We start from the raw sequence: 25,914 nt of genomic DNA on the forward strand, positions 1-25,914 counted from the left end.
TGTGTGTGTGTGTGCTCTCTCCCTCCCTCCACCTCTGCCTGGCTGTCAGCTTGCCTTGACCACGTAGCAGCTTCCTGGCAGGCAGCCGCTTGTGTCTACTCTCTCTCTCTCTCTCTCTCTCTCCCTCTCGCTCAGTGACACACACACACTCTCTCTCTCACACACACACACTCTGTATCAGTAGCCTATGTAGAACCACGTAGCACCAGCTTTGGATTTTAACCACCAACAGCACCAGCCGGATCGGCCATGGATCTCTTTGAATTCGACTTTTTCAGAGACTGGGAGCTTGAACAACCATGGTAAGTCTTACATACGCAGGTTTATGATTTTCTCTGTTTTTTTTGTGTTTTTTAAATTTTTTAACTAAATATATGTGCACGGTTTAAGGGGATGAGCTGACATGGCATCCCCGCTTTTTTGAGGCAAAATCAAGGCTTGGATTGCGTTATTTTTTGGGGAGGGGGGTGAGGGGAGAGGAAGCCAAAGTGAGTCCCGGAGATATCGTGCAAACCGTGTTTCTTTGTCACCGTAAGCTGCCGTTGTTGCTTGAGACGAACCGGGAGGCTCAGCAGCATGCATACGTATGCACACATACACACACATGCACATGCACGCACACACACATGTACACACAACGCCGGCTTTTTACTGTCTCAGTCTCATTGTGATATATTGTGGAATGTTTGATTTGAATGTGAGATCGCACCGGCCGATGTGACAAGAGCGGTGACATAAGAGGAAGGTGGATGTGAGTCAGGTAACACACAAGTTTGATGCTGTGTTATTTATTTCAATTCAATCCTGAAAATCACATCTTAAAAAATCAAATATATAAAAAGAATTAAAAAAATAAAATAAAAAGAGTTGAGGTGAATTCATCCTCCACCTTTGTATGCCTGCTGTCAGCACAGATGACATTCACACACACACTCACACTCATGTACACACACACACACACACACACTGTCATGGACAGGTAATGAAGGAGTGAAGTTGGGTTGTGCTGATTTTTTTTAGGAAGTGCAGCAACACCACAGATGAAGTCCTTCATGCACTCATCATTGTGAGTCAAGCAGTTCCCAGTTCAGAGCTGTTAAAACTACATTTTCTTGCTCTTGTGCTCACAATGTTGTTGAATCATGTCATTAAATGAATGGACGGGCACCAAGCTTGTGGATTGTACTCCTGTCTTTCGTGCTGCTGTCTTGCTGATGAACGGAGCATTGATCTGCAGCTATTTTCATAAAAAACACAAAATGTTAACTGGTTCCAGCGTCTGTTGTGTGATTTGCACCTTTTCTCTGTTTCCATGTGATTGTGAAAGAATATCTAAAGGTTTCAGACTGTGAGACAGAATAAGACCTTTGAAGGCATCACACTGGAAACTTGTGACTTTTCTGACATTTAATAGACTTGAACGATTAATCAATGATTAATCAATGGAGAAATGATTTGCTTGCAGCCCTAATCCATACTGTGGAATATTGCATTGCCTTTACTTCCATTCCTCAGCGTGGGTTTTTTTTTTAGATGCAACAGAGGACGTACTGTAAGAACAAAGACCTGCAGTGTCATAACAAGAGAGGCCAAAACCTGCTGGTGGTGTAAAAAGACGGTTGTCTGCTTTGGAAAACATTACAGCACACTGCTTTAGACAAAAATTGAACATAAGGAAAGTAACAGTCTGCCTGCCAGCTCGGATTGGGCAGCTCACAGTTTTTGGCTTCGGTGTGTGATGGGAGCGATATGAGGCGATGTGGAGAAAGTCCGTGCATGCTCAGAGAAAAAATTTCAGAAATAAAATGAGGCATGGAAATCAAAGATGGTATCAGACACGTGTCATTGCACCTTTTACATGTGGGATATATAATGTGCTGGATTTATTTTAGGATAGACTGTAATGTGTCTTGCAGTTGTCATCCAAAAAACCAAAGTAAAGGTCAAATATAAAAAGAAATACTGGTACTGTTACTGTGTCTAGATTTCAATCCAGCTTGTCAGGCACTGGGCTCCAGTTTAGGCTTCAGTGTGTATGAATGTGATAGAAGTTGATGTGGAGGAAGTGTGTGTATGTTCTAGAAACAAGCTGCATGATGAAAAATGGTACAGACATCCGACATGTTTCACTAAAGCGTTTACATGCTGGATGAATATTGTATTAGATATACATTGTTCTGAATGCTGTGGGCCATGCAGTGTTGTGCCATCTAAATGCTGTCTGTTTGCTGTATCTCACATACTGCTAAAATAGTCAGGATGATGGTGAGAGGTTCATCATATACTGTGTAACAGCCTCTCCAGGTCGATCATGTATTGTAGTGGGAGCACAATAACTTGGCAACCGCGTCGCTGTTTTGCATCCTTCTTATTCCAGCTGGAAAATGTGAGCTGTTAAAGTGACACACACTGCTGTCCCTCAGCAGCCTCCACGGATGGGCCCTGGAGCAAGGTACTTAACCCCCCGCTGCTGGAGTGGAGCAGCTCAGGGCTGAACAACAAGCTCAGGGTGTCTAAATGTGTAACCCTCCCCTGCCACCAGTCCATCACGCTGCTGCTGTCACTTGGTCCTGATGGGAAGCCTGGGCTCGCACAGAAAAAGGCTTTATTAGATAGAGGGGGGGAAAAAATACAGAAACAAGCAAGAAACTGTAGATTAAAATGAAGAACAATGAGTGGAACGGCTGGTGGGTTAACAAGGTTGGTCTGATATGCCTTGATAAGGTCTTGTAGGTGAAGGTGTTCCAGTTTCTAGAAGAGTCTCCTTGACATTGTGTGATTGTTTGTTCACGGTGTGGCTTAATAAGATGAAGAGAGGACAGTTTTATCAAGTGGCTAAATGTTAAGGGGAGCTGACAAGGAGCTGTTTTTGTCTATCGGAAGCACGGGTAGATGTCTTGAAGAGGAAGTTAGGTTGGATGATTGGATCGACGAAGACTATTACAGGTGACCACTTTTCATTTGTACTGGTTTCTTTTAACCATGATCATTTTCATTCCCTAACCTTCACTAAGTACATTTAAAAAAAAGAAACTCAGATCCTTATACACTTTTGATTTTATTGTGAGTGCCTGAATTTAGTTTCCCATGTGGATCAACAAGATTTTACCACTCCGAACTAAAGGCAAATACATTGTTAATCAGTGTCTCTGCTTTCAGTTATATTCATTAAGTCAAGGCAAGCGACCTGAGCAATCACGGGCTTCATTTGTAACCATGATTAGCCCTGACTGTGACTGTTCATCAAAAATGCATCTAATAAACAAGGCATGATCATTTTCAGCCTTTTTTGACAGTGGATCAGTTTAAAATATGAACTCCTGTTGTCTGGAAAACTACTTGTACCATGTGCAGCATGAAATCAGATAAGTTGTTTCTTTATATTTGACTCACTTCTGTGTTAAAACAGAGTGATTTTGTTTGGTCGGGCTGTAAACAGATAGACCAGTTGCTCTTCTGTTGTATTTCTGATAAATTAACCACAGGTGTCACCAAATCAACCAGGACTGAAATCTGGAGTACTACAAGTGGAATTTGTGGTTAAGCAATGACAAATGATATTATCCTGATTAAAAGAACCACAGAACAAATTTGGTTGTTTAGTTTTGAGGACTTGCTGCCAAATTTCTGTCCAGTGGATAAGTAGCTGGGAGTGCTAGTGAATTTTGTTTGAAAGTTGTGATTCACCTTTTAATTGGACAGTGGTAAAAGTCACATATTATGAAAAACTCACTTTTTCACTGCTTGTGCAAATACATTTGGGTCTATGATGTGCCCACTAACACAAACTCTGAAATCTAGCCAGTTTTTGTGGGCTGCTTTGGTCAGAAAATGTGATTCAGATTTGCCTCCCCCTCTTACATCAAATCGTGGCTCATTAGAATGACACCGCCTCCCGATCTTAGTATCTCCACTCCACAATACCTTTGCGAAGTTAGGCCATGTTGTTTTTCTTGCAAATACCGGACCTGCTAATATTATGTCAAAACAGGGCTAAATACAGGAACTGCTCTTTTGTTGGAGGCACAAACCCCCGCACTAGAAGCTACATCAGCCCCCAGCCTCAGATGGCCAAAGTTCTGAGTGGATAAAGTTTATTTCTGATGGCAGTATCAGTTGGTAAAAACCTGTATGTGTGCACTAACCACTCACAGTGCTGGACTGGTCATTAAACCTTTCTGAAAGAAGGATGAATACCAACTGTCAAAAAAACTGCAGACAAGGGAAATGTAAGTTAACACCAGCATTTTCTAAAAAGTTACTGACATTATGTTCTACAATATCTGCAATAATGTTAATGATTTTAATTGAATGTCTGTAAGATGAACTCCATCTTATCAACACTCTTGAGTAACAAGAGCATTAAATGAGAGAATGAATGGAGATGTCCACACTGTTTCTTGCTGTTGATTTTATAGGGATTCACAATAAGTTTGTGACTTGCCATGAATCACAGAAGCCATTTCACATCTGTCTTGCATGTAGAAGGTCTGCAGTTTAAATTACAGTTGTGTTCCACTTAGGTAACCAGAGGTTAGTGACATTAGCATGTTGTGCTAGGATAAAACATGGTTTATGACCATCTGCAATTCTTAGTATGAGATACGACTTATTTTTCTTTCCAAGACTCCAAGACTTTATACCTGGCAGCCCTGCACTTCAATAAAAATGATGGCTCTCCCCAAGGAACAACATTAGCTGGTCAGCCGCTATTTAAAGTCAATTTTCCAAAGTCCAAAGAAGGGAGGATGCACAGTGAAAGCAGAGCCAACATTCTGTAAATTTTACAAGCTTTTATTGAAAATACCACTAAGTCAAACAGCCATTATACAACAAGTTAAAAATAAATTACATCTAAAGTAATTGTTGTCTTTAATTGGCCTTTATAATAAAAAAATAAAAACAAATGAAAACAATATAAATATGAAAAAACTGTTGGACGTCAAAGGTTTTCCAGGACCATGCCCTGTATGTGAATGAGGTGCTGAAGATCTCTTTTCTCAGTTTGAGAGACCAGAGAAGCAGGAAGTGATAGGCAGCCACATGTCGTGGTTCAATCAAGGACAGGTCTGAACGTACCTTTCTTGAGGGTCAGGGAATTCTGTTTGTATCCATAACACCACGCAGGTGGGCAGTACCACTTGGATTCTCTGGCCCAGAAAGCCCCAACACCAGTTTACAAAGCTTCTGTAAGTACTGGCTGAGCAAAGTGTACATGATATTTAGTCAACAGTAAATGGTGACACCCATTTAAAGTGCTTCCATCTTTATTTCATGCTAGTATGGCTTCTTTGAAACCGAACAGATGACACAAACTTTATTGCTTTTGTAGACAATATTGTTTTATTATAATTTCCTATAATTAAAAAAAGGACTGTCACACCAGATGATACACAACTCATTTTGTTTCAGAAATGTTTGGTGTTTTCTGTAACCATCTTTACGACCATAACATTGTCAAACCGCGCTACGTTTTCTTTGGCAGCCATGTTTTCTCTGGCAGCCATGTTTCTCTCAGTGTTCACGCTCCACAGTTACCATGGGAGCACAAAGTCGGACTTGTGTCGGCACACCCCAGTAAAGGGGGGTGAGGTGAACAGCAGCTCATTATCATTTAAAGGAACAGGTACTCAAACCTGCCGTTCTGAACGGGACTGATCAGTTTGAGAAGGCAGCTGTGGGGCTTGACCCTTGTAGTATTTTGACTAAAGCATGTCAGGTACATTTTATTAAGAAACCAGGAAACAGTGTTAACTTGTGGAAAAGAGGTACAATATGTCACCTTTACAGTAAAACAATCAAATACAAGCCATCCAACAAAGTGAACCTTTGGACCATGGTCCTGGCCCAATAAAATACAATTAAATGTATTCAATTGGAATTGGAGCAAGTGTAGCACATAATACTGACAGTCTGCCTAAAAGCACTGTCTTTTCCCAAAAGCAGAAGCTTTTACACCTTTGATGTAGCTGGTGACTCAATGCTAATAAATGTTACAATGGACTGAACTGCCCAAGATTATAAGGAGGATAATGCCGCCACTGGAAGATGAAAACCAGAATATAGAGAGGAATATTCAAATGGACCCATTCTTCTCCAATTTTACAATGCATTTTACTGGCATAAAAGATGACACACACCTCTCAGTAGAAACCATGGAAATCACTCAGATTGGAGTTAAAAGTCTGTCACTCGCCATTGATGTGCGGCTCGGGTTTGACAGTGGATTTTCCCTTTAAGGGGAGAAGAAGAAAAAAAAAACGAGAGAGAAAACAATCTTGAAGCTCCCCACGCCTTTGTTAAATCTGAACGAACCCACCAACACTGTAGGTCCCCTCCTCCTCCTCCTCCTGAAGAAATACCCTTTCATCTCTTCTCTTCTTTGTTGCTTTTTCTCCCTCCTCCTCCTCCTCCTCCTCCTCCTCCTCCTCCCATCTCACTCCTTGTTTCATTCTCTTGCGCGGAGATCTGAAGGCTTTGTATGATTGTAATAGGGCTTGCGTTGAATGTTACTCTGCACTGTAATTGCCCATCATGTAGCTGGCTAATCATGGCACTGGAATCTGGGGGAGATCACTTTGAATGTTAATTGACACTGATGGTGATTGGTTGAACAATTTAAGTAGTTAATTAGGGAATTGATTACACGTAATGTCAGCGTGGAATTATAAGATTCTAGCTGCGCGTTTTGGATCTTAAAAGTTCACATCTGCAGGGAAGAAATCTGATTATTAATATTATTGGTGAAGTGATTACAGGATCTCTTTAAGTAGTGTGAAGGATTTTTTCTGTTTAAGCAGCTTTTAACTGAAAAAACTGATGTGTTAAAATTAGTAAAACTGAGTCTGGGGATGAGCTCGCAATAGGTGAAGATGGGCTCAACGGGGAGAAGTGGTGACACAGTCAATTTATAGTCAATGCGTCACAGTCCAATATTCTATCTGCCCGTCAACCCTCCCGAGCTCTCAATCAGCTCAGTCACACGTGCAACATCAATACATACAAGATCATTCATCACACTGAAACTTCCACCCTCGCTGTGTGATCGGGGGGGCCCCCGGCTTGCCAAACCCCGGCTCCACTCGACGATACTTCACACCAACATCATCAGCGACTCTGAGGCTGCGAAAGGAAGCTGTGTCTCATCCCAAACTGCCAGAAATTCACAAACAAACAGCAGATAACACTGAAGGAAGGCATCTATCTGGAAGGAATCCATCACATCGCCATACTGGTGGTGCAGTTATCCCTCAGGGCTGTAGAGTGTCAGCAGGTGCGAGCCAGAGCGAAGAAGCTCATCACCTGGAGTCTGTGTGGGAGGAAGCAGTCACTGTCCGTGGTTCTGAAGTCTTTCATGAGGAAGAAAAATACAGCCATTAAATCCCTCTTTGGCTTTTTATGTGACAGAACATTCACAATAAAAACCAATAAAGTGACTGATGAAAAATGGAGATAAACATAAGAAGCAGAAATACAAAAAAAATACAGGAAGACACAAAATAGTTAAAAACCTTTTGAAAAAGGCATTGATCTGATTTCATTCATTTGGCAAGGCTGGATAAAAATATGAAGCAGTGTTAGGAGAATAATTAGTGAGTCTACAGCCAAGTACAAATGAGATGATGATGGGAATGCCACTAGTTTTTCAGTATATTGTTATAAACTGACTGACTGAACATAGTAAAATTGTGACCTGATGGTGGCGCTAGATTAGATGTTAAGGGATCAAACAGAGTAATTGAATACAGTCTATTCAGTAAGCGTTGAGACATTTCACACCAGAAATGTCAACCTCACTAGAGGAAAAGTCAAAGGATGGAGAAAATCATTAGGATATCATCCTTGGGGGACCATGAATGTCTCTATAATATTTCATGACAATCCATCTGATATTTGTTGAGATATTTCAGTCCAACATTAATATCCACATTGTATCCACACCAGCATTACTAAAAAGACATGAGACACAGAATGAAGTTAAAATAAGAGTTAATATTTTAAATCAAAAGATGTTTTCCCCTAATAGAGGTTGTAATATTCAGTTCAGTATACAAATATCCAATCACAAAACCAAATCCAAATTACCCTGGGTGACAAACTGAGAGTAATTAGGAGAAAGTCAGCTGTGTAATTGAAGACAGACATGATTAATTGGTGTTTCCTTTATTTTAAAAACTTTTCCATTTCATGTTAATGTAAAATAATCCTTGAGTATATATTCAGTTCTGTGCCAAGTAGTACTACTGTAGTTGTGGGGTCACTCATCCACTGCTGAAGTACAATTAATATTTCTTTATCTACAAATGATATAACATACAGATGTGTATCTCCAGCTGTTTATACATTTAACCTTCCTGTTGTCTTTCCATCTTAGAACTTTTTAGCTATATTTCATTCCAACGTTACAGGGTTAGGGTTAGGGTTAGGGTCAGGGTTACCTCATTAACTAACCCTAACCCTATCCCTAACCCATACCTCATTTTAGAGTTAAACAAGGATTTTCATAATCTTTGAAATCAAGTCAAAATATTCCCACCGTTTCTTTTTGGATTAAAGTCCAAGATCATTGAAACATAACACAAGACCATAAACAATCAAAAGTACCACATCTGAGACATACTAGGATTAAAACTCATCTAAACTGCTACAGCTTTACTCACAGTTTTTACACAGACATTTTTCTCACACCATCATCACTTTACTGCTGACACTTCTTTATCCACATCTTTTTTACGTATTATAAGCTTTTTTTTAATTCATATCGAGCTCCCAGAAACTATGGGAACATTTTCATTGAAAGTAAAATATATGAAGCGGGGCTGTCAGTCATCAAAGTAGTGGAAGATGTAATAAAATGCCTCAATTGGACAAATCTTATTATAGTTAAGATGGAGCGTCTGAAGTCATTGTTCAAATGTAAAGTGTATTATAAGATAATCCACTTATATCATCATCACATCCTGAATATCTTTACAGTGCCATCCCTGCTTTAAAGTAGCTGTTTGATCGTTTAGGTATAAATTGGGTGTACTGGTGTAGAAGTCAACTGCTTACCAGGTTTATTATCAGGTAAATCAACACCTCTATCTTTAGCTGGAAGTTGCAGGGTGCATTTTTAAGGTTTGCATTTGCTTCATATAAAGAGCTACGCCATCTGTTCAGTTTCTTAAGTGTCTCTTATAAGGAAATAAAATAGTAACCATCTGGATGGGATATAAAATCCTCAGCAGAACATTTATCTTTATCCGTGAAATTTCACTTCACATATGCCCATGCAGTTGGCCCCAAAAAGAACATTATTTTTGACAGAAAGTCGGAAAAAGGGAAGCAAATGAAAAATTGGCCTTAACTTAAAGACGGGAAGAAATTCAACTTTTCTTAAACTTTATCGGCAGCTATTCTGGCATCTAGAACAGAATTTTGATGGAAGGTAATGCCAGCGAATATGCTCTCCATTAACTCAGAGGCATCACTCCATTGTTCAAAAGGAAAATTAAGAAATGAATTTAAAACATTACTAATGTCTTAATTTCAAATAAGTGTTACCTGATGCATTTACAACTGATACAACTCCTTAAGAAGATGCTTTTATTTTGAAATGTTGGCCAAATATTTCCCAGATTTGTTGCCACATTTGTAGAATCAGAACAGATGAAGAGTTGTGATACATTTAAATAATATCTATCTATCTATATATCTAATATAAAAATGAAAGTGATAAGAAAATATTAACCAACAAACTAAATGTTTTATAATTAATTGGACTTAATCAAAAACCAGAATTATAACTAACATTAAATTAGGCTCATCCTTCCAACGCAATATTAGATGTCAGTCCACAGAGTTCACGTCTGAAGGAATAAATGACTGAAGATGTATCAAGTTTCCAAAATATGCGTGAACATGCAGTCTGCCATCTGTCTAGTCCAGAGTAGCTTTGAGTGCTGCGACTTCTTCAAGGGTGTTAAAGGTCTTTGGAGGCTTCATCAGCCATAATTTGCACCTCAGCAGGAAACAGTATCGCATATGTTCTGTTATATGTCGTGTTCCCAGAGCTTCGACTTCACCTTGTCAAATGTGACACGCTGTTTGTTCGAGAAATTATGAAATCTAATCACTGGCTGAGGGCACTCTCTGCTCCTTCAGAAGTCCCAGTGGTGCAATTATCGTCCACAGATATTTAAAGTTTCAAAAAGGTCCCTTAAATTTTCATACATGGTTAACCTTTCCTCCATTTCATCCATATGTGCAGTCATCATGTTTCATCACCTACTGACTTAGAATGATGTTGCTTTTCTGATACGTTTCAAGACTGATAATAATCATTGTAACATATATTTTTGCTTTGTTTGTTGGAACATGTCAGGGACAATTAGTGTCAAGGTGGTCAATTAGGTGCAATATAGCTCCAATGCCATTAGACCATGAAGACAAGCTTCTACTCTATTTGGGCCAATGACGTTTTTTTTTGTGTCCATATAGGTCAATCAAATTTAAAGGGGTTCACATTTCAAAATAAACATATGCATAAGATTTCTGTTTTTAATCCATGTTGAGAAAATGTATTAGAGGATTGTGGTAAAAATGTCAAAGTGGTGTAACCATTAATACTTTGTACCAAATAATTAAACTTGCCTAAAAACAGTATATTCTCAATAAAACACATATCAACTAGTTTGGCATGATCTTACATTATAACTTTTATATTAAATAAAGCTAATGGAATACTATTGTTCTAAATATTACATTTAATCTGGGTAACCATGGAGATCAGGAACCAAATGAAGTCATTATTAGTATAAGTCCACTTAAATACACTGTAGGTGATAAAATATTTAATATTTATCATTCTTTTGTGGTTACACCATTTGACATTTTCAGGAGCATTCAGTCTTACTTTTGGTTAAATATGTTGCAAATGTCATTTGTCATGTCATTTCAAATGAAATAAAACCAACACAAATACTAAATGTACATTTTAACAAACCTGATGATGCTTTTAAGACATATTTTTAAGATACTTTTGAAATTGCTCATCTTGCTAACCCTTATTTGTCACTGACCCACATGTTTCCAGACTTATAATAATTAGAATATATGTTTTGTTGGATCATGTCAGAGACAATTAGTGTCAAGGTGTCAAGACAAGCTTCTACTCTATGTATTGACTTGGATAAGGATTTACATTTAATAAAATAAATCCAGGTATGTTATTGTTGTTTACTAAAAATGGAAAACCACCATAAGATATTGCTTGTGTTATTTATTGTAACTGTCTCCATCTACTTAAAGTGAACTGTAAATGTAATGGTTAAATGTGAACTAAATTGACATGAGGAAGTTAAAGTTACAGTAGATAAGGATACATGAATTTATACACAACAAATCAGGCTAATGGCTGTCATAGACAAACCTCAGATGAAAAGTCCCCTCAGGCACTCAGTGGCTCAATGAGGTGCAGTAAAAAGTCACTCATCAGTGCAGCTGAAGCACTCACACTGAGGTATGTCTCTCTGAGCTGCAATATCTTTATATAAGAAAAAAAAAGCTAGCCTGGATCTAAAGTGCTTTAAAACACTTACAGAAGCCGCTGCAGCTTTATTGTTAACAAAATAACCTAAAAGTATCTTTGTTGAGATATTTATTGTTAACGGGGTGTGAAAATTGCAATTGCCTTGTCGATAGATGTGACTAAAAGCCTTGTAACAACTAATTAGACAACAGAGCAGAGAACATAACTGTACCCGATCCCCCCCCCATGAGACCGGCTCACCAGGCTCCTGTTGTGGCTGCTGATCTAATGTTTGCAGAGGCTTCGTCTTCAGAGGTTTCCACCTTTTTAGTACTCATGTTTATCTGTGTACTTATTGTTCCACAGTCCTTTTTTCCTGTCTTTTGGAGTCGTTTTCTTTATCAGAGTACAGTGCAGTGCTATACAGTGCAGAGATAAAAGAGAAGGGGGGGGTGAGAGCTGCTGTAGAGCTTTTTAATAAACCACATTTAAATCCACCACATGGGCAGAAGGACAAAAAAAAAATCACACTCAAACACCCAGCAGATGTCAAAGTTCCTGAAAAATGTAGAATAAAATGATTCTTTGCTTATATTAAATATTTTGGTTATTTAGCAGGAGATTTATTTAATAAGCAAACTATCCTCTTCAAATAATATTCATTCATTATGTTGTGAGAGAATTGAATTAGAAAAGGGTCAAATTAGTTAATGGAGAGCTTGCTTAAAAATGACGTTCCCTAATTTGTTGTTAGAACTAATTAAGAATTACTTGAATTAGTTAATTAAGTATTTGCTTTAAGTAGTGCGCCCTAATTTGTTATGAAAATTGAATTAGTAATTAGTCAGTGAAGTTCAGTGTTTGTGTCATGATGATGTTATTTCATTATGTTGTGATGCTGTTTGATGAGGCTGAGTTATTGATTAGATGTAACTGGGAGCATGTGGTATGTTAACCTGCTGATGATATAACTGAAGTAGATTTTTTTTATTGTAGAGAGAGGCATATTGATGAACACACGGATACTTCTTCTACTCTTATAGCTGCTAGTAGTAAAAATAATAAGCTTTATAATCCAAATAGAAGAGTAAAAATAATAATCAAATTCACTAGAAAACAGTTTTCATAGCCGCGCCTTGTTAAAAAGCTAAATTCAATTGCATACACAATGAAAGTCGTGACTGGGCAAATGTGTGTGTGTGTGTGTGTGTGTGTGTGTGTGTGTGTGTGTGTGTGTGTGTGAGTGTGTGTGTGTGTGTGTGTGTGTGTGTGTGTGTGTTGGAGGGGCTTAGAGAAAGGGAGAGCACAAGAGAGCAAGAGACTTGGCAGTCAACACCAGGTAGCTTCTGCCCTTGTGCCCCCAAGATACCAAGACAATACACACACACACATACATACACACACACCCCAGGTCCCGAGGTTGGCAGAGCCATCTGCCAAGAGGAGCATGGTGCTGAGGAATGATAACGCATGCACACAAAAACACAAACACACACACACACACACACACACACACACACACCCACAGCCTTAAACCCAGTGCTGTAATAGTTCTCTCCTCTCTGCTGTTGTTGGCACTCTTGATATTGCTGATACTTTGTGTGTGTGTGTGTGTGTGTGTGTGTGTGTGTGTGTGTGTGTGTGTGTGTGTGTGTGTATTTGATTCTTGCTACAACCTGTCCAGCTCTGTGTCGGTGGGATTTGGCCCTCTGAACTTAAATGTTTTAGCAGGCTCATTTTGTCCAACATGGTTATGGTGAAGAAAGTGAGATGTTGTGATGTTTTCTGCAGTCATGCACATTGTGTAAACTCATACCCAGCCTGCTTCCAAAATCATTATTATGTTATTACTAAATAAATAATTGCAGATTGCAGAGGGGAGGAAAAAAACCTCCTCCAATTAAATAAATAAGGCAGTCACAATTTCAACAGTGGGATTGTTTTACTGGCCCTGAAGAAGAAGTGAATTTAGACTGACACGGCATGTTGGGAAATAAAATTCATACAAACTGTAAACAAAGTAGCTGAATAAATAAAATATGACAGAGTATTGTAGTGGTTACAGATGATGACCTAACAGCATGCCTCCTCTCTCTACCTTCTTATCTGTTTCTAACATCTTTAATATCTTCTTGTTTTCTGTTTCTAATATCTACTATAAAAAAGCAAAAATGCTCCTATTTAAAGAAATGTATTATTATTTAGTATTATTTACAATTGCTACACATCTTATTTGATCATATTAAAGTGTTAAAGTATGGGTTCTTCCATCAACTGTTTGCAAAGGTGGCTTCCTATACGAGTCTTGAACCCCAGTCTCCCAGACCACAGAGCTGACCTGAGATCTGTACCTATTTATGCTCTCATGACACATACAGTGTCATAATGCAACCTTGCTAAAAGTCCACACATGTACACACTGTTAATTGACCTTTATTTCCTTTCTCAAAAACAAACAATAAAAAAACAAATATTTTACATAATAAATATTCATTAAAAAAAACACAATTAGTGCTTTTGTGAATACTGTATTCAGATTCAGCTCCACCGCTGCGCCTCAGTATTTTTTAAAAATCTTGGTAATGACTCTTATTTAAATGTAATGGTAATCAGCCTCCTGTTGCTGTTTTCAAAACACTGGTGAAACTCCAAGTTTATACAATGAGCTGATTTTGGGATAGAGTGACATTTTCATTTAAAGCCAAACTCCAACAGCTTCTCTTTTATAGGCCTACTGTTAAGATTCAAAAAATGACACACTGGTATAGATGAAAATAAAAAGACTGGAACACTAAACAATTTTTTAATACTCTTTTCAGTTTTTTAATGTTGGTTGTTTATTTCACTGACAGCCTGCTGGCATCATGTACCTGCACATTCTCCTTTGTTATCCATATTGTAGTGCAGGTAAATATAGAAATAATTAATTAGAAATTCATAATGGCCTTAGCAGTATTCTGTGTTTTCTGAAATATCAAAAGAGGTCAGTGTTCTTTCATTTCCTTCATCATTTGTTAATGGTTAAAAATACTTCGAACCCCCCCCCCCCCCTCCCAAAAAAAAGGAGAGAGACCCACGTGATTCCAGCCCATATAGCTAATATAAGTAAGCTGCTTGTGTGTGTGTGTGTGTGTGTGTGTGTGTGTGTGTAGCCATTTTTGATGTGATGCCATGTAGCAGAATTTTAGTTAAGAGTGTAGATCTCCTCTTCTCTGACAGTTTGATATGTACAGTATATACAGAGTCAATGAGCCCATACAAAAACAATACTGATACATTTGTAACAATATGATACATGATATGTATCACTACTAAGTGGACTTACAGTACACACAAAACAAGAGAGATAAAACAGATAAAGACAGACCTAAAGCAGTTGAGGGTGCCAATGAAAAAATGTCACATCGGCTAATCACAAAAAAAAAAAAAAACAACCTTTAAATTACTACCAGCTGGGTTTTATGAGTTGGTTTTGTAATGTGTGTTTGACTGCAGCAGCACATTTGAGAAAAAGCGAGACAGACAGAGAGAGCTGCTTAGCCTGGCAGGACAGTAGACTAAACACTGAATATGAAATTAAACAGAAATAATAAAAGTGAATTTGAAAGGAGAGAAGACGCAGAAGAAGAAGAAGACGAAGTGGGAGCGAGACAGAGACAGAGAGGGCTAATGACGTAGCTTTTCTAGCCGAGGCCAATTTACTGTGAGGTTTCCAAAGGTCATCTCCTACATGGAGGCCTGTCTGTGACAAATTACATTATTTACACCGGGTAGAAAGAGGCAGCGAGATCCAGAGAAAGGCAGAGAGTACAGGAAGAGAGAGGCGGCAGAGAGAGAGTGTGTTTGACTGTAATTGGCCGACACTGCATAAGAACCCTGAAGACATTTGCTAACACTTCCCTCTAATGATGCTCTTATCAAAGCACAACACCTGCATTTTTGACATGGGACAGCTATGTACTACATGCCATAAAGATGTTTCACTGCAACAATTTGATGTTTTAATTTTTGAGTGCAGGAAGAAGATGTGTTGGGTTCTGTGCCGCACAGCCAGCCAATCAACTGGCGGCTGTTCTGGCTTTAAATGACTCATTTTAAAAAGGAAATTAACTTTTTTTTTTGTTATAATCTGTGTAATCATCTGTGTACTATCCCCTTTACTGATTTACTGAGTCCCTCCTTCCATAAACTCTACCTACAGAAAAACTACATTAACAGACATCACACACACTGTTTGATTGACAAGTGATCTCTGGAAAGTGCAATGCAGAGACAGTTTGATTGACAGGTGAATCCTGAGAACAGCCAAAGATGGAGGGGGGAAAAGGAAAAGTATAAGTTACCACTGTAAACTCCCAAATTTGCTATAATGTCAGTGTGTTTTATTGTATCATTATGTGGTGTGAGATAATAAGGTCCTATCTTACACTGAAACATTACACGTCGTTGGTTAAAGTTGGACTGCTAAGAAGCGAAATAGAGACATTTCATTTCCCCTGAAGGAGAGGACCCAGCTCCCCTAAGACCGATTTAGTGTGTGCGAGTGTCTGTGTGTCCCTTGGGCTATCCAGAGAAGGGAAGAGCCAAAGGGATTAGTAGTTAAATGGTTTGGGATTTGAGAATGAACAGAAATATTAATATTTAGATTTAATGTCTTAAAGGAAATGTCTCAAATGAATAAAGCATATTATTTTATTAACATTCTCTTGTCTGTGTCCTGCATTAAAAATGAATGTTAAATGTAGTAAAAAAAAACTTTCTATGTCGGTCTTGTATCAGTCATTATATATGGCCAAACACAGAGTATTTGTAATGCAGGGACTTCCCACATGTTAGTTGTGTGGATCAAAAGAATAGAATAAGGAAAAATGTTCAATATTGCATGTTACAGATGCATTAGATGTATTTAAGTCCATATTTTGATGCAGATTTAATACCTTTCTTCTGACCTTTAGATGTAATTTAATCAACATGTGTCAGGTAGCTGTTTTCAGTCAATAATTGTTCAAATCCAACTGGTGCTATGTGCCCAGCACCAAACAACAGACAGTTGAAACGAGTGACTAGGTGGGGAACAAAGTGGAGAATTTAGCAGCCAGATATTTTTTTCGTGAGATGAATGAGACTAAAAAAGTGCCGAAAGGAGAGTGGTGGCCAGAAATAAGACTTCAAATTAATGCTAATGTTTGTAGACTGCCCCCCAGGTGGCCAAAACATTTGTTAATGCAAGTTTAAGGAAAGACCTACAGTATATTGATGTGTGACTCAACTGGCTGCTGCAAAGTGAAACATGAGGGTCATGTGACAGATGGAAAGAGCTGGAGGCAATTCTTCAATATTCTTAACTTCCCTAGAGCAAATGGACCAAAATGTGATGAAACTTCTTAATCAGCCTGCCACATTACATGCTCAAGTGAGTTTTTAATCCTAAAAAGTTCTTTCAGTATAAGTTGCATTTTTTGTGTCTCCATATTACATAATTTTCCCTCAGATTCAGACGTCCACCAGCTCTGTAATGTCTGTCTGGTGAAATACAACAATATCATTTTTATTATGAATAACTTCCTCTTGAAACATTAAACATTTTTTATAAGAAATCTTAAGACAATATTGACAAACTCACAATTAGTGTGATATATTAACTAACTTTGTGTGATAATAATATATCCTAGCAGTCAATTGAGAGTCTCCCTTGTATTGACAGTTAATTGTAAAATTTTAAACATTGATGGATATCAAATGAAAATAATAGTGACAAAAATGAAGGCCCTCTCAGTGTTATTGTTCTCCAATGGACATAAATGGAAACTTAACCTCTTTATAACTAGCAACATAAATAACAATAGCATATACTTTCAAATTTTTGTTACATTTGTAGTTAAAACGCAAAAATTCCTAAACATTTTTACCATGCTCAATTTGGGAGAAAATAGTGATAAGCTGGCTTTACTAAACTGAGGCTAGTTGGTTTCTGTCCAAAGGAAACAGCTAGCTTTTACCTATATTTTGCAATACTAGCGAACTAGCATGCTTAAAACAGCTTAGCTTAGCTTCACATGCAGCTTTTGTAATGTATATTTTGGGTTAGTTCATTTAATACATTTCCGCTTGAGTGAAAAAATTCAAAAATCTCAACAGTGAGATAATAGTCTCTTTCGTGTGTATAAAATTAGCATCTTTACATAATTTTCTCCAGCTGATGTGTCGATGTTAGCTAGCTTCAAACAGCTTAGCTTAGCTATAAATGCAGGTTTATTAATGTACATTTGTGAGTATTTAATTTAGTACATTTCAGATTGAGTAAAATAAAATTGGACTCAACAGTTATATAATAGTCTCTGACATGTTGTATAATGTTAGCTATGTTTATGTAATGCTGGGTGGCAGCATCTTGCTAATGCAAACCTCAATTTTCAAAGGACTTTTTCCCCAGCTGACGTGTCCATGTTAAAGTGTTGTTCACTTAATAAGTAAAAGTGGTAATAACTATTTACTATAACACTCAAAGTTTATTATCAATAGGATCCTTATTTTCTCCTCCAGTGCTTCTCTCTGTCCTCTGTCTCTGTCACCGCTGCTCCCCTTCAGGACATTTATTACCTCTTTATCAACTAATTCACAATTATCCTGTGTCCCTCTTTGCATTGTTCTTCAGTGTCTCCCTTCCCGTTCCTCTTTCTGTTAACCTTTTCCCATATCTCTCACCCCTCTTCCTCTCCCCAGCCGGCTTTCAGAGGCCTGCTAATACATTTGTTATCAACCTGCTCCCTAATTAACATGCCCCCAGCTCTCTGTCTGAGTTCCTCCTATCTCTATTACTCTGTTTAGATGTCTTCTTCACTCTCTCCTGACTTTTTCCCTCCATCCGCATCTTCTCTTTTTGTCCTTCTCATTTTTGTGAATAGATGAATTTCAGGACGACTCCTCATCCTCACTTCTGAGGCTCTATTATCTACAGACAGACCATTTGTCTGTCTGAAAGCTACCAGGACACAAAGATCCATTTTCTGTGTTAATGTCTGTGCTCATGTATCTCTTGGCTTCACTTGCCTTCACAGTGTATCTCCGTATGTCTGTGCTATTTTAATGTGTGTATACCACCAAGCCTTGGTCTTTGTCCGGGAGTCTTTGGCAGGCTCCCATGTTGGGTTTACGGGATGTATGTATGATAGCCATTAGTATTCACTTTAAATGCTGCCCTGTAACATCTCCTCCTCTGTGGAATTGCACTTCAGGTCTTGTATCCACCCTCAAAAAGAAAGTAAAATCTCATTTGTGTTGAACACTTGACACTGGGAAACAGCTTACAGCGTATCATATGTGGCATTTCATATAGAAGAATAGTTTTATACAAGCTTTTAGTTGTGCCGCTATTGCCAACAATACTATGAATTGTTGCTCTCCATTCCCCAAAAGTCCCTTGATCCACCAAACATGCCCACAGCCGCACAAACACTCACATGGCCTCAAAAGAAAATTCCCACTGCATAAGCCGGGGAATTGTAGGTGTATTGTAAATGCAATTTAATCAGTATATCACCTTAGACATGTTTGAATCTGTCATCTATGCGGGTTTCAGCCTAGACAGACATTTCCTCTAATACTGTTACAATGGAGCTATAGTTCAGCACTGTGTGAAGGTCAGGATGTATGACTGTATGCATTTTCATATCGGAAAATCATAGAGGAGACTTGTTTTTTGTTTTTGCTTTGCTTTATTTCAAATATGTAGGAGTAACACAAAAAAGTAATCTGAGAAACAAACAAACAAACAAAACCAATGAGAATAGTCTGAACAAGTCAATAGTCTAAACAACAATAATAATGTGAACCTAATGTGTCCGAAAAGGAGTAGGATGAAGCATATGCTTATTTAAACCTACCCCTTCTCCACTACTCAATTAACAATCAGTCTTCCCATACATATTTACATATTTACAAAAACATAGAAAATAAAAAAAATAAGTGAACAAATATATAAATGATTTATGAAAACACCTGATTGTAAAGTCCTTCTTCCTCCCTGTACCTCGTGAAAACCATGTGTTTGAACCGCTTTTTAAACTGCGTCATGCTTGGACATTGCTTGAGCTCCACACCCGATCTGTTCCACAACCTCACTCCACAAACAGAAACTCAAAAACTTTTTAATGTTGTGCGTGCCCGCTGATGTTTTAAGTTGAACTTCCCCCCTCAGAGTATAACCCCCAACTCTGTTAAAAAACAATTTTTGAATATTTAACACAATATAAATTTTTTTATAAAGTTATTGAACATAATTCTTTTAATTTGTATTTCTAAAATTTCATTCCATGACAGCTAGGGTTTGGTTAAGGGTTTAACACATTTTACTAAGGAGCACACTACCTGTATGTTGGCTCTCATGGTAACTTTTGCACTGCAGATTCATCAAAGGTGAGTTTAATTCCTAGGATATCTGGACTGTCAGATGTCTGATAATATAAAGTTCTAGGCAGTATTAAGGCAGCATGTTGAAGTGCTTGTCGAACCCCAACCTTTGCCATGTTGGAATAGGCTATAGACAAGGCAGCATCTAACAATTTACAGAACTTTCCAAAACAGACAATTCAGCAGTCATTCCCAGTTTAGCAGCAATTGGCCAGGTGTTCAGAGGTATGAAAGTAAGCTCTTTTCTTAATTTACATTCATCATTTTTTAATGTGAACAATGCAGTGTCATGAAAGCCTTTTAGGAGGGACAATCAGATAATGCCCACCCCTTTCCCCATTTATAGGATTTATTGCATTGAGGTTTCCAGGATATGAAAAACCCCGCTTTTGATTGATGACCATGATGTTTCGTTTTATTTAATCCCATCTGTGAATGTAGCCAATCAGAATAGGTATACACACCCTGAAATGTGGTCAGGCGAGACATTGTTCATCCTTGTTTTTTCAAGACCAGTGAAGCATTCACATTTCCTGTATTTTGTTTGGTCCATGGTAATCCTGAACATTCTCTTCTATTAATATAAAAGGGAGAGAAGTTTACAGTAGGCTTAATTCCTCCATTCTCTGTTGTTCATTGATTGGTATTTTAGGTACACACTGTTTATCAAAGGGGTATATTCTGTATAATTATAATCCTGGCTACACAACTGCTAAGCACAGTTTTTTAAAAAAGGGAAAAACAAACCTTAGTTGAGCCCCATTAACCTGTAGATAGATGGCTGTTGGTGAGGACAGCCTTCACTCTGCCCATACAGCTAGTGGAGAAAATGGCTAAAAGGAAGCTCAATCAATACACTAAGTGTGTATGTGTGTGTGAGTCTGGCTCGTGTTTTGATTGTGCATGTGCACTTGGGCGATGTGTGTCCGTGCATGTGCATCTGTAACCACGCAGTCTAAATGTGTATTGATCTTGAGGTGTTGTTTTGTGTATCTGATGGTCTGCTGTGTTTTAGTTTCATTAAGTTTGGCTTGCACACACAAATGATGACAGATGAAGTCAACTGAAGCGTGATTCAGCAGTGCAATTTTTTTAAAAGGTGTCTCACGACATTTTTTCAGCTGTAGGGAATTTCTATACACCTGATGCATTTTGGGTAGTGTGTGGACAATTTCTGATCCTCACTTTGAGTCTTCTCTGAGCTTTAAGTACTCAGCACAGCAAGAGATGAGAGACAGACAGAGACGGTCTGAGTCAATACAAGTACATGCACTAAGAGACTCGTATTCAACAGAGATACGATTGCTTTATCCTCGACTACACACACTCACTGTATATATACACACATACACGTATATATGTGCTGAATGGGTCCTGCCTTTTGTGTTTACTGTTGTCCGTAATCCCACATCTTTTCTCTTGTGTGTCTTATTATTTCTTTCAAATCGTCTCTTTGATGTCTTCTCATCATTATTTCCCTCTCATGCAGCTTGTATTCAATAGAAGAAAGAAAAAAAGAAGAAAAAATATATATTGGGTATGTTATGATTTTCTTGTTATTATGCTTTTACACTCTTGTCCAGGCTCCTCTTTAGAACTGAGCTCTCTTGTAGATAATGTCTGACTCAGTCTCTGAGGTGGAAGAATGGGTTTGGACTGATTGATTCAATTCTTAAACTGGAATATTATTGTTAATGTTAACCTATCAATATCAACCCAATACATCAATCTAATCATAACCAAATAATTCAAACGACCAGATAAAATAAGTTTGAATTTTCATTGTAGTGCATTTTGTATTGAAAAGTTAAAAGGATAATCCACTCTTGTACATGAAGAATTTATTTTAGATTAATTTATTCCATTATCTATCTATATACTCAATAAGATCCAAAAAACTGAGAACACTCCCCTATCCAAGTGAATGAGTGGTCTCAGACTCGTGGACCCTACTATACACACAAATACAAACACACAGACACACACACACACACACATATATATGTATATGTATACATATATATGAATAGCATTTGTTTTGAAGCATTTGCACATCATTAGATATGTAACTACAGAGTAGTCTCTAGGCTCTCAGGGGAAAATTGTGGAACAGCAGGAGGAGAATAATAAGGATAATAAACCTGAGCAAAAACAATCGAGTCTCAGACACTGCAGGGCCTGAACCTCAAAAGAAAGAAACCAGGTCAAATTGTTAATGCTACTGACAATGCATTAACACAAAACCAAGCCAAACATACATACACAGCACCTCCCACAAGCTCGCACATAAACGCATAATTCCCACCGTCTCTCCATACGCTGTTCATTCAGTCCTCCCCCTTCTTCTTTATCCTCCTCTCTTCACCCTTTATTTCTCTGCATCATGCTTCTTCTCTTAGGTTTCTCCTTCTATCTCACTTGTTCTCTCAGGATAATCACCATGTTATCACAGTAAATCCTTCAAAGTGAAGTCTTTTGGCTTCATTGGGACTTGTAATATTTTCCTCATTTATTTTATAATATCATGCTTTAGTTACTCTAGTCAGAGATAATGTTCGACTTTCCTTTTTTTAAAGAGTAAGAGGAGATCTATATAATGTTACACAGCGCTATGCCGAGACTCCAGCTGTAATTACTTTCTGATAGTTTCTTTTTCCTCATCTTGGTGAATTTTCAGAAATGGTTAGCAGGCCCTAAAAAGTGGAAGGACCATTTTTTAGATGGTGTTACACATATGGTTAAACAGATTAACTCACTTTCATGCAGACAGACTAAGGGAGATTTTGTGCAAAGGCTGCTTTTATTTGTCATGTTTGGATCGAAACCATTGCAATATATCATAATACAAGTTTTCTGTGTTCCTGGTGTTTGTAACTGAAAAGAATCTGAATTGAGAACGCCTCAGCCATCAGTCCCATTTTGTCTTCTCTGGTTCCTTTTACACTCCATCACTGAGAGAAACCGCGACCCGTGGCTTCGTCTGTTGAAAAGGCCAGGGCTGTTGTTTAGCAGCTGCCTGATTCACTGCTGCTTTTTTTTTAGCCTTTCAGTAACCTCTGGGATGTGTGAAATACTTTGCTACATGCCTGCTCATTTGTTTAGAGGCTTGTTGAGTTTGGGTGATATTTATACTGATAATCTTTGGTGCAAAGTGGTAGATAAATAATAATTTGTGGCAATGTTCTATATCTTTACATGCTTTCATGCTCAGAAATTATAAGCAATTAATCTTCTGAAGCTGCAGTTAGACCAAGAGATATTAAATGTTTCCATGAAAAGCCAACTCTGTTTATTCATACTTGTAGAGAATCCAGAGATATTTGACAATCAGTTGAAGATATTTTTTTAGTGATGCCACTGTCACATATCTATGCTAAATATGAAGCTACAGTTTAGCTTAGCATAAAGACTAGTTGTGAGGCAGTTAGCCTGGCTGTAGTGTTATAAATCCAATGTAATAATTTCCCAATAACGTAATAACATTTTTGAATCAATAAAGTGATTCTGCTAATAATGAAAAAATGTTTCGTGTTATTAGGTAAAAATCCTTTACAAATGAAATAACTGGAGCCGATAATGTAATAATATACTAATATCACTTTATTTGAGTTTTATTTATTGAATGTAAAGTTTCACACTTCCTTGGTGCTTAGTCTTAATATTTGCTGTAAGACCTGACCACACACACACACACACACACACACACACACACACACACACACACACACACACACATTCTCACTCTCTCTTCCATATCTTTGCCATATTTTTAGTCAATAACGTAATAACTTTTTGCATTATTGGCAAAAAGTTATTTAGTTATTGGTTCAGAAATGTTAGTAGTTATTGTTATTATGTTATCGGTCATTATTACGTTATTGGCTGTTGAAGTAACAAAATCCACCCTTGAAATCTTACCAATTAACACGTTATATATCTCATTTGCTTGATCATCTCAAGAACTATTTCTTGGCCGAGATGCAAAGTGTTAATTAGTGAGCTTTGGAGGTGCTGGTTGGCGGAGCTTTTAACATTTGGACAGAGCCAGGCTTGCTGTTACCCCAAATCTTAATGCTGAGCCAAGCTAACCATCTCCTGGCTCTGGCATGGTATTTAACTCTGTCAATCTTATCACCCGAAAGTGTGTTTCCCAAAATGTTGAACTACTCCTTTAAGCTGAAGGGCCTCCAGTATTAGTGCGGATCAATTTGACAGATTCCCTGTTGTCAGTGCACACTGACTGGGCGATATTCCACTTGTAATAGGAGGCCATTGTCCGCCCGGTGTATTGACAAACTGATCCTTCAGTCTGACTTTACACTAGTGGGGTTACTTCCTTCTGGAGCTGCCTGTGTCAGAGTGTATCACCACATTGCCATGAGCCAGCCTGTGCCTGCGAAGGGATAACAACAGAAAACAGATTCCAGGTCCCGTCTGACGTTTTAACGCTGACAGAACACCAAGTCCTTGTCTGTCTGAATCTGCTGAAGAACGAGGCTTCTCAAAACATCATATCCCCTGTGTGGTGACCAGATACGTGGGTGGCCTTGATGGTCTGCCATGCAGGAAGAACTGACCTAGAAAACAACGGCTGTCCTGTCAGGCCCTTTCCTGGAGCCCCCAGGTACAGCTCCTCTAGACAGACTGACACACAGACCAAGAAAGAAATGATAAGCAAGAAAAGAATAGTTTACTCCTCTGAGACTTGTCAATTTAATGTTTTCACCTTGGTTTATTTCATTCTGATCTTCAAAGCAAATCATCTTTTTTCAAAATAACTTTCTATTACTTTAAGTCTTTTTCTTCCTGCCACTAAAAAATAACATTTTGAGCGGCGTACTGAGGTGCTTTTCTACTAAACCTCCATTGCATGAGAAAAGTCTAAAAGCATAAAGAACATCTTGTACGACAGTTTTATAGTTATAGTTATTTTCCCACATATTGATGCACACATATGGGATTGCTACTTTATTTGTACTCCTTATATCTTAAGACGTAGAAGCAATTGATTGAAGAGATTGTAATAGTTCTTTATTACAGCACTAGATCTCTCTAGAGCTCTATAGACTTAACTGCTCATCTTTTATGTAATGTGTTTTGCTAGTATGAACTCATCGATGGAGCTGTGATAGTCGTATGGATGCGAGGAGAAAAGCAGATACAGAGTAGCCCTCTTCCAGTATGCTGGGATCAGACTACAACAATAACAGCCAGATATTGGATATTTCAACAGGCATGAGGCATCTGGAACAAAAATGCACGTCGTGTGCCACAATAGCTTGTTTTATCTCGTGTAGTGTGTCATAGTGGAAGACAGCCAACACAGAATAGGGGATACCTCAAGACATCCTAACAAAAAGATGAGCTTTATGTGCTGTCACTTTTTAGTTGAAATTCAAAATAGTATTTAAATGTTGGAAAACTTTTCAGTTACATGCAATATGATAATATAATATATATGTAATGTGTTTGAATTTAAAATAGTGTAACTGGGGCCCAATGCATGTCTCTAACAGTAAATTAGACTATCATTGTTCTCTTTGTTGTTCATGTTAATGGAGAAAACTAGCGAGCAGTGATGAATGGATAATTACCAAACCAGATTAGAAGTAATGTGTGGAAACGTGTGATTATACACCATAGTTGAAACATTTTATGTAAAGGTAAGGCTGTTTGCTGACATCCTTTTATTAACATTAGCTTGTTACTGAGGTGAGCCCCAAATAAAAGAAACTCAATTAAAGTACTTTTATGATAAGGCAGTCTACATCTGTTGTGTTCAACTTTAATAATTATGTGGTTGTTAGAAATATTCAATCATGATTTTTGGAGAAGTAACAGCCTTACCTCTTGCCTAGTTTGACAACACGTGTTCCGTGACATATACAAATCACAGATTGCTCTTCTGAAAGAATACTGATTTTGTTACTGTTGCCAGATGGTCGGGGTTCAATATGCAGTCTGCTGTGTGTCTTGGCCAAATCATGAGAAGA

The 25,914-nt window shown here is 38.0% G+C and overlaps 1 protein-coding gene across 1 annotated transcript in view; it reads left to right on the top strand.

The window, feature by feature from the left end:
• The first annotated feature begins 203 nt into the window (after positions 1 to 203).
• The window catches only part of aff2 (AF4/FMR2 family, member 2), a 154,108-nt gene continuing 128,397 nt past the window's right edge, over positions 204 to 25,914 (top strand). The window contains exon 1 of the mRNA XM_053323996.1: positions 204 to 302. Coding sequence (XP_053179971.1) covers positions 250 to 302 — 53 coding nt within the window. The 5' untranslated portion in view covers positions 204 to 249. The remainder of the gene's footprint in view (positions 303 to 25,914) is intronic.

This window comes from Scomber japonicus, chromosome 8, assembly GCF_027409825.1.
Source record: "Scomber japonicus isolate fScoJap1 chromosome 8, fScoJap1.pri, whole genome shotgun sequence".
Classification (NCBI taxonomy): Eukaryota; Metazoa; Chordata; class Actinopteri; order Scombriformes; family Scombridae; genus Scomber; species Scomber japonicus.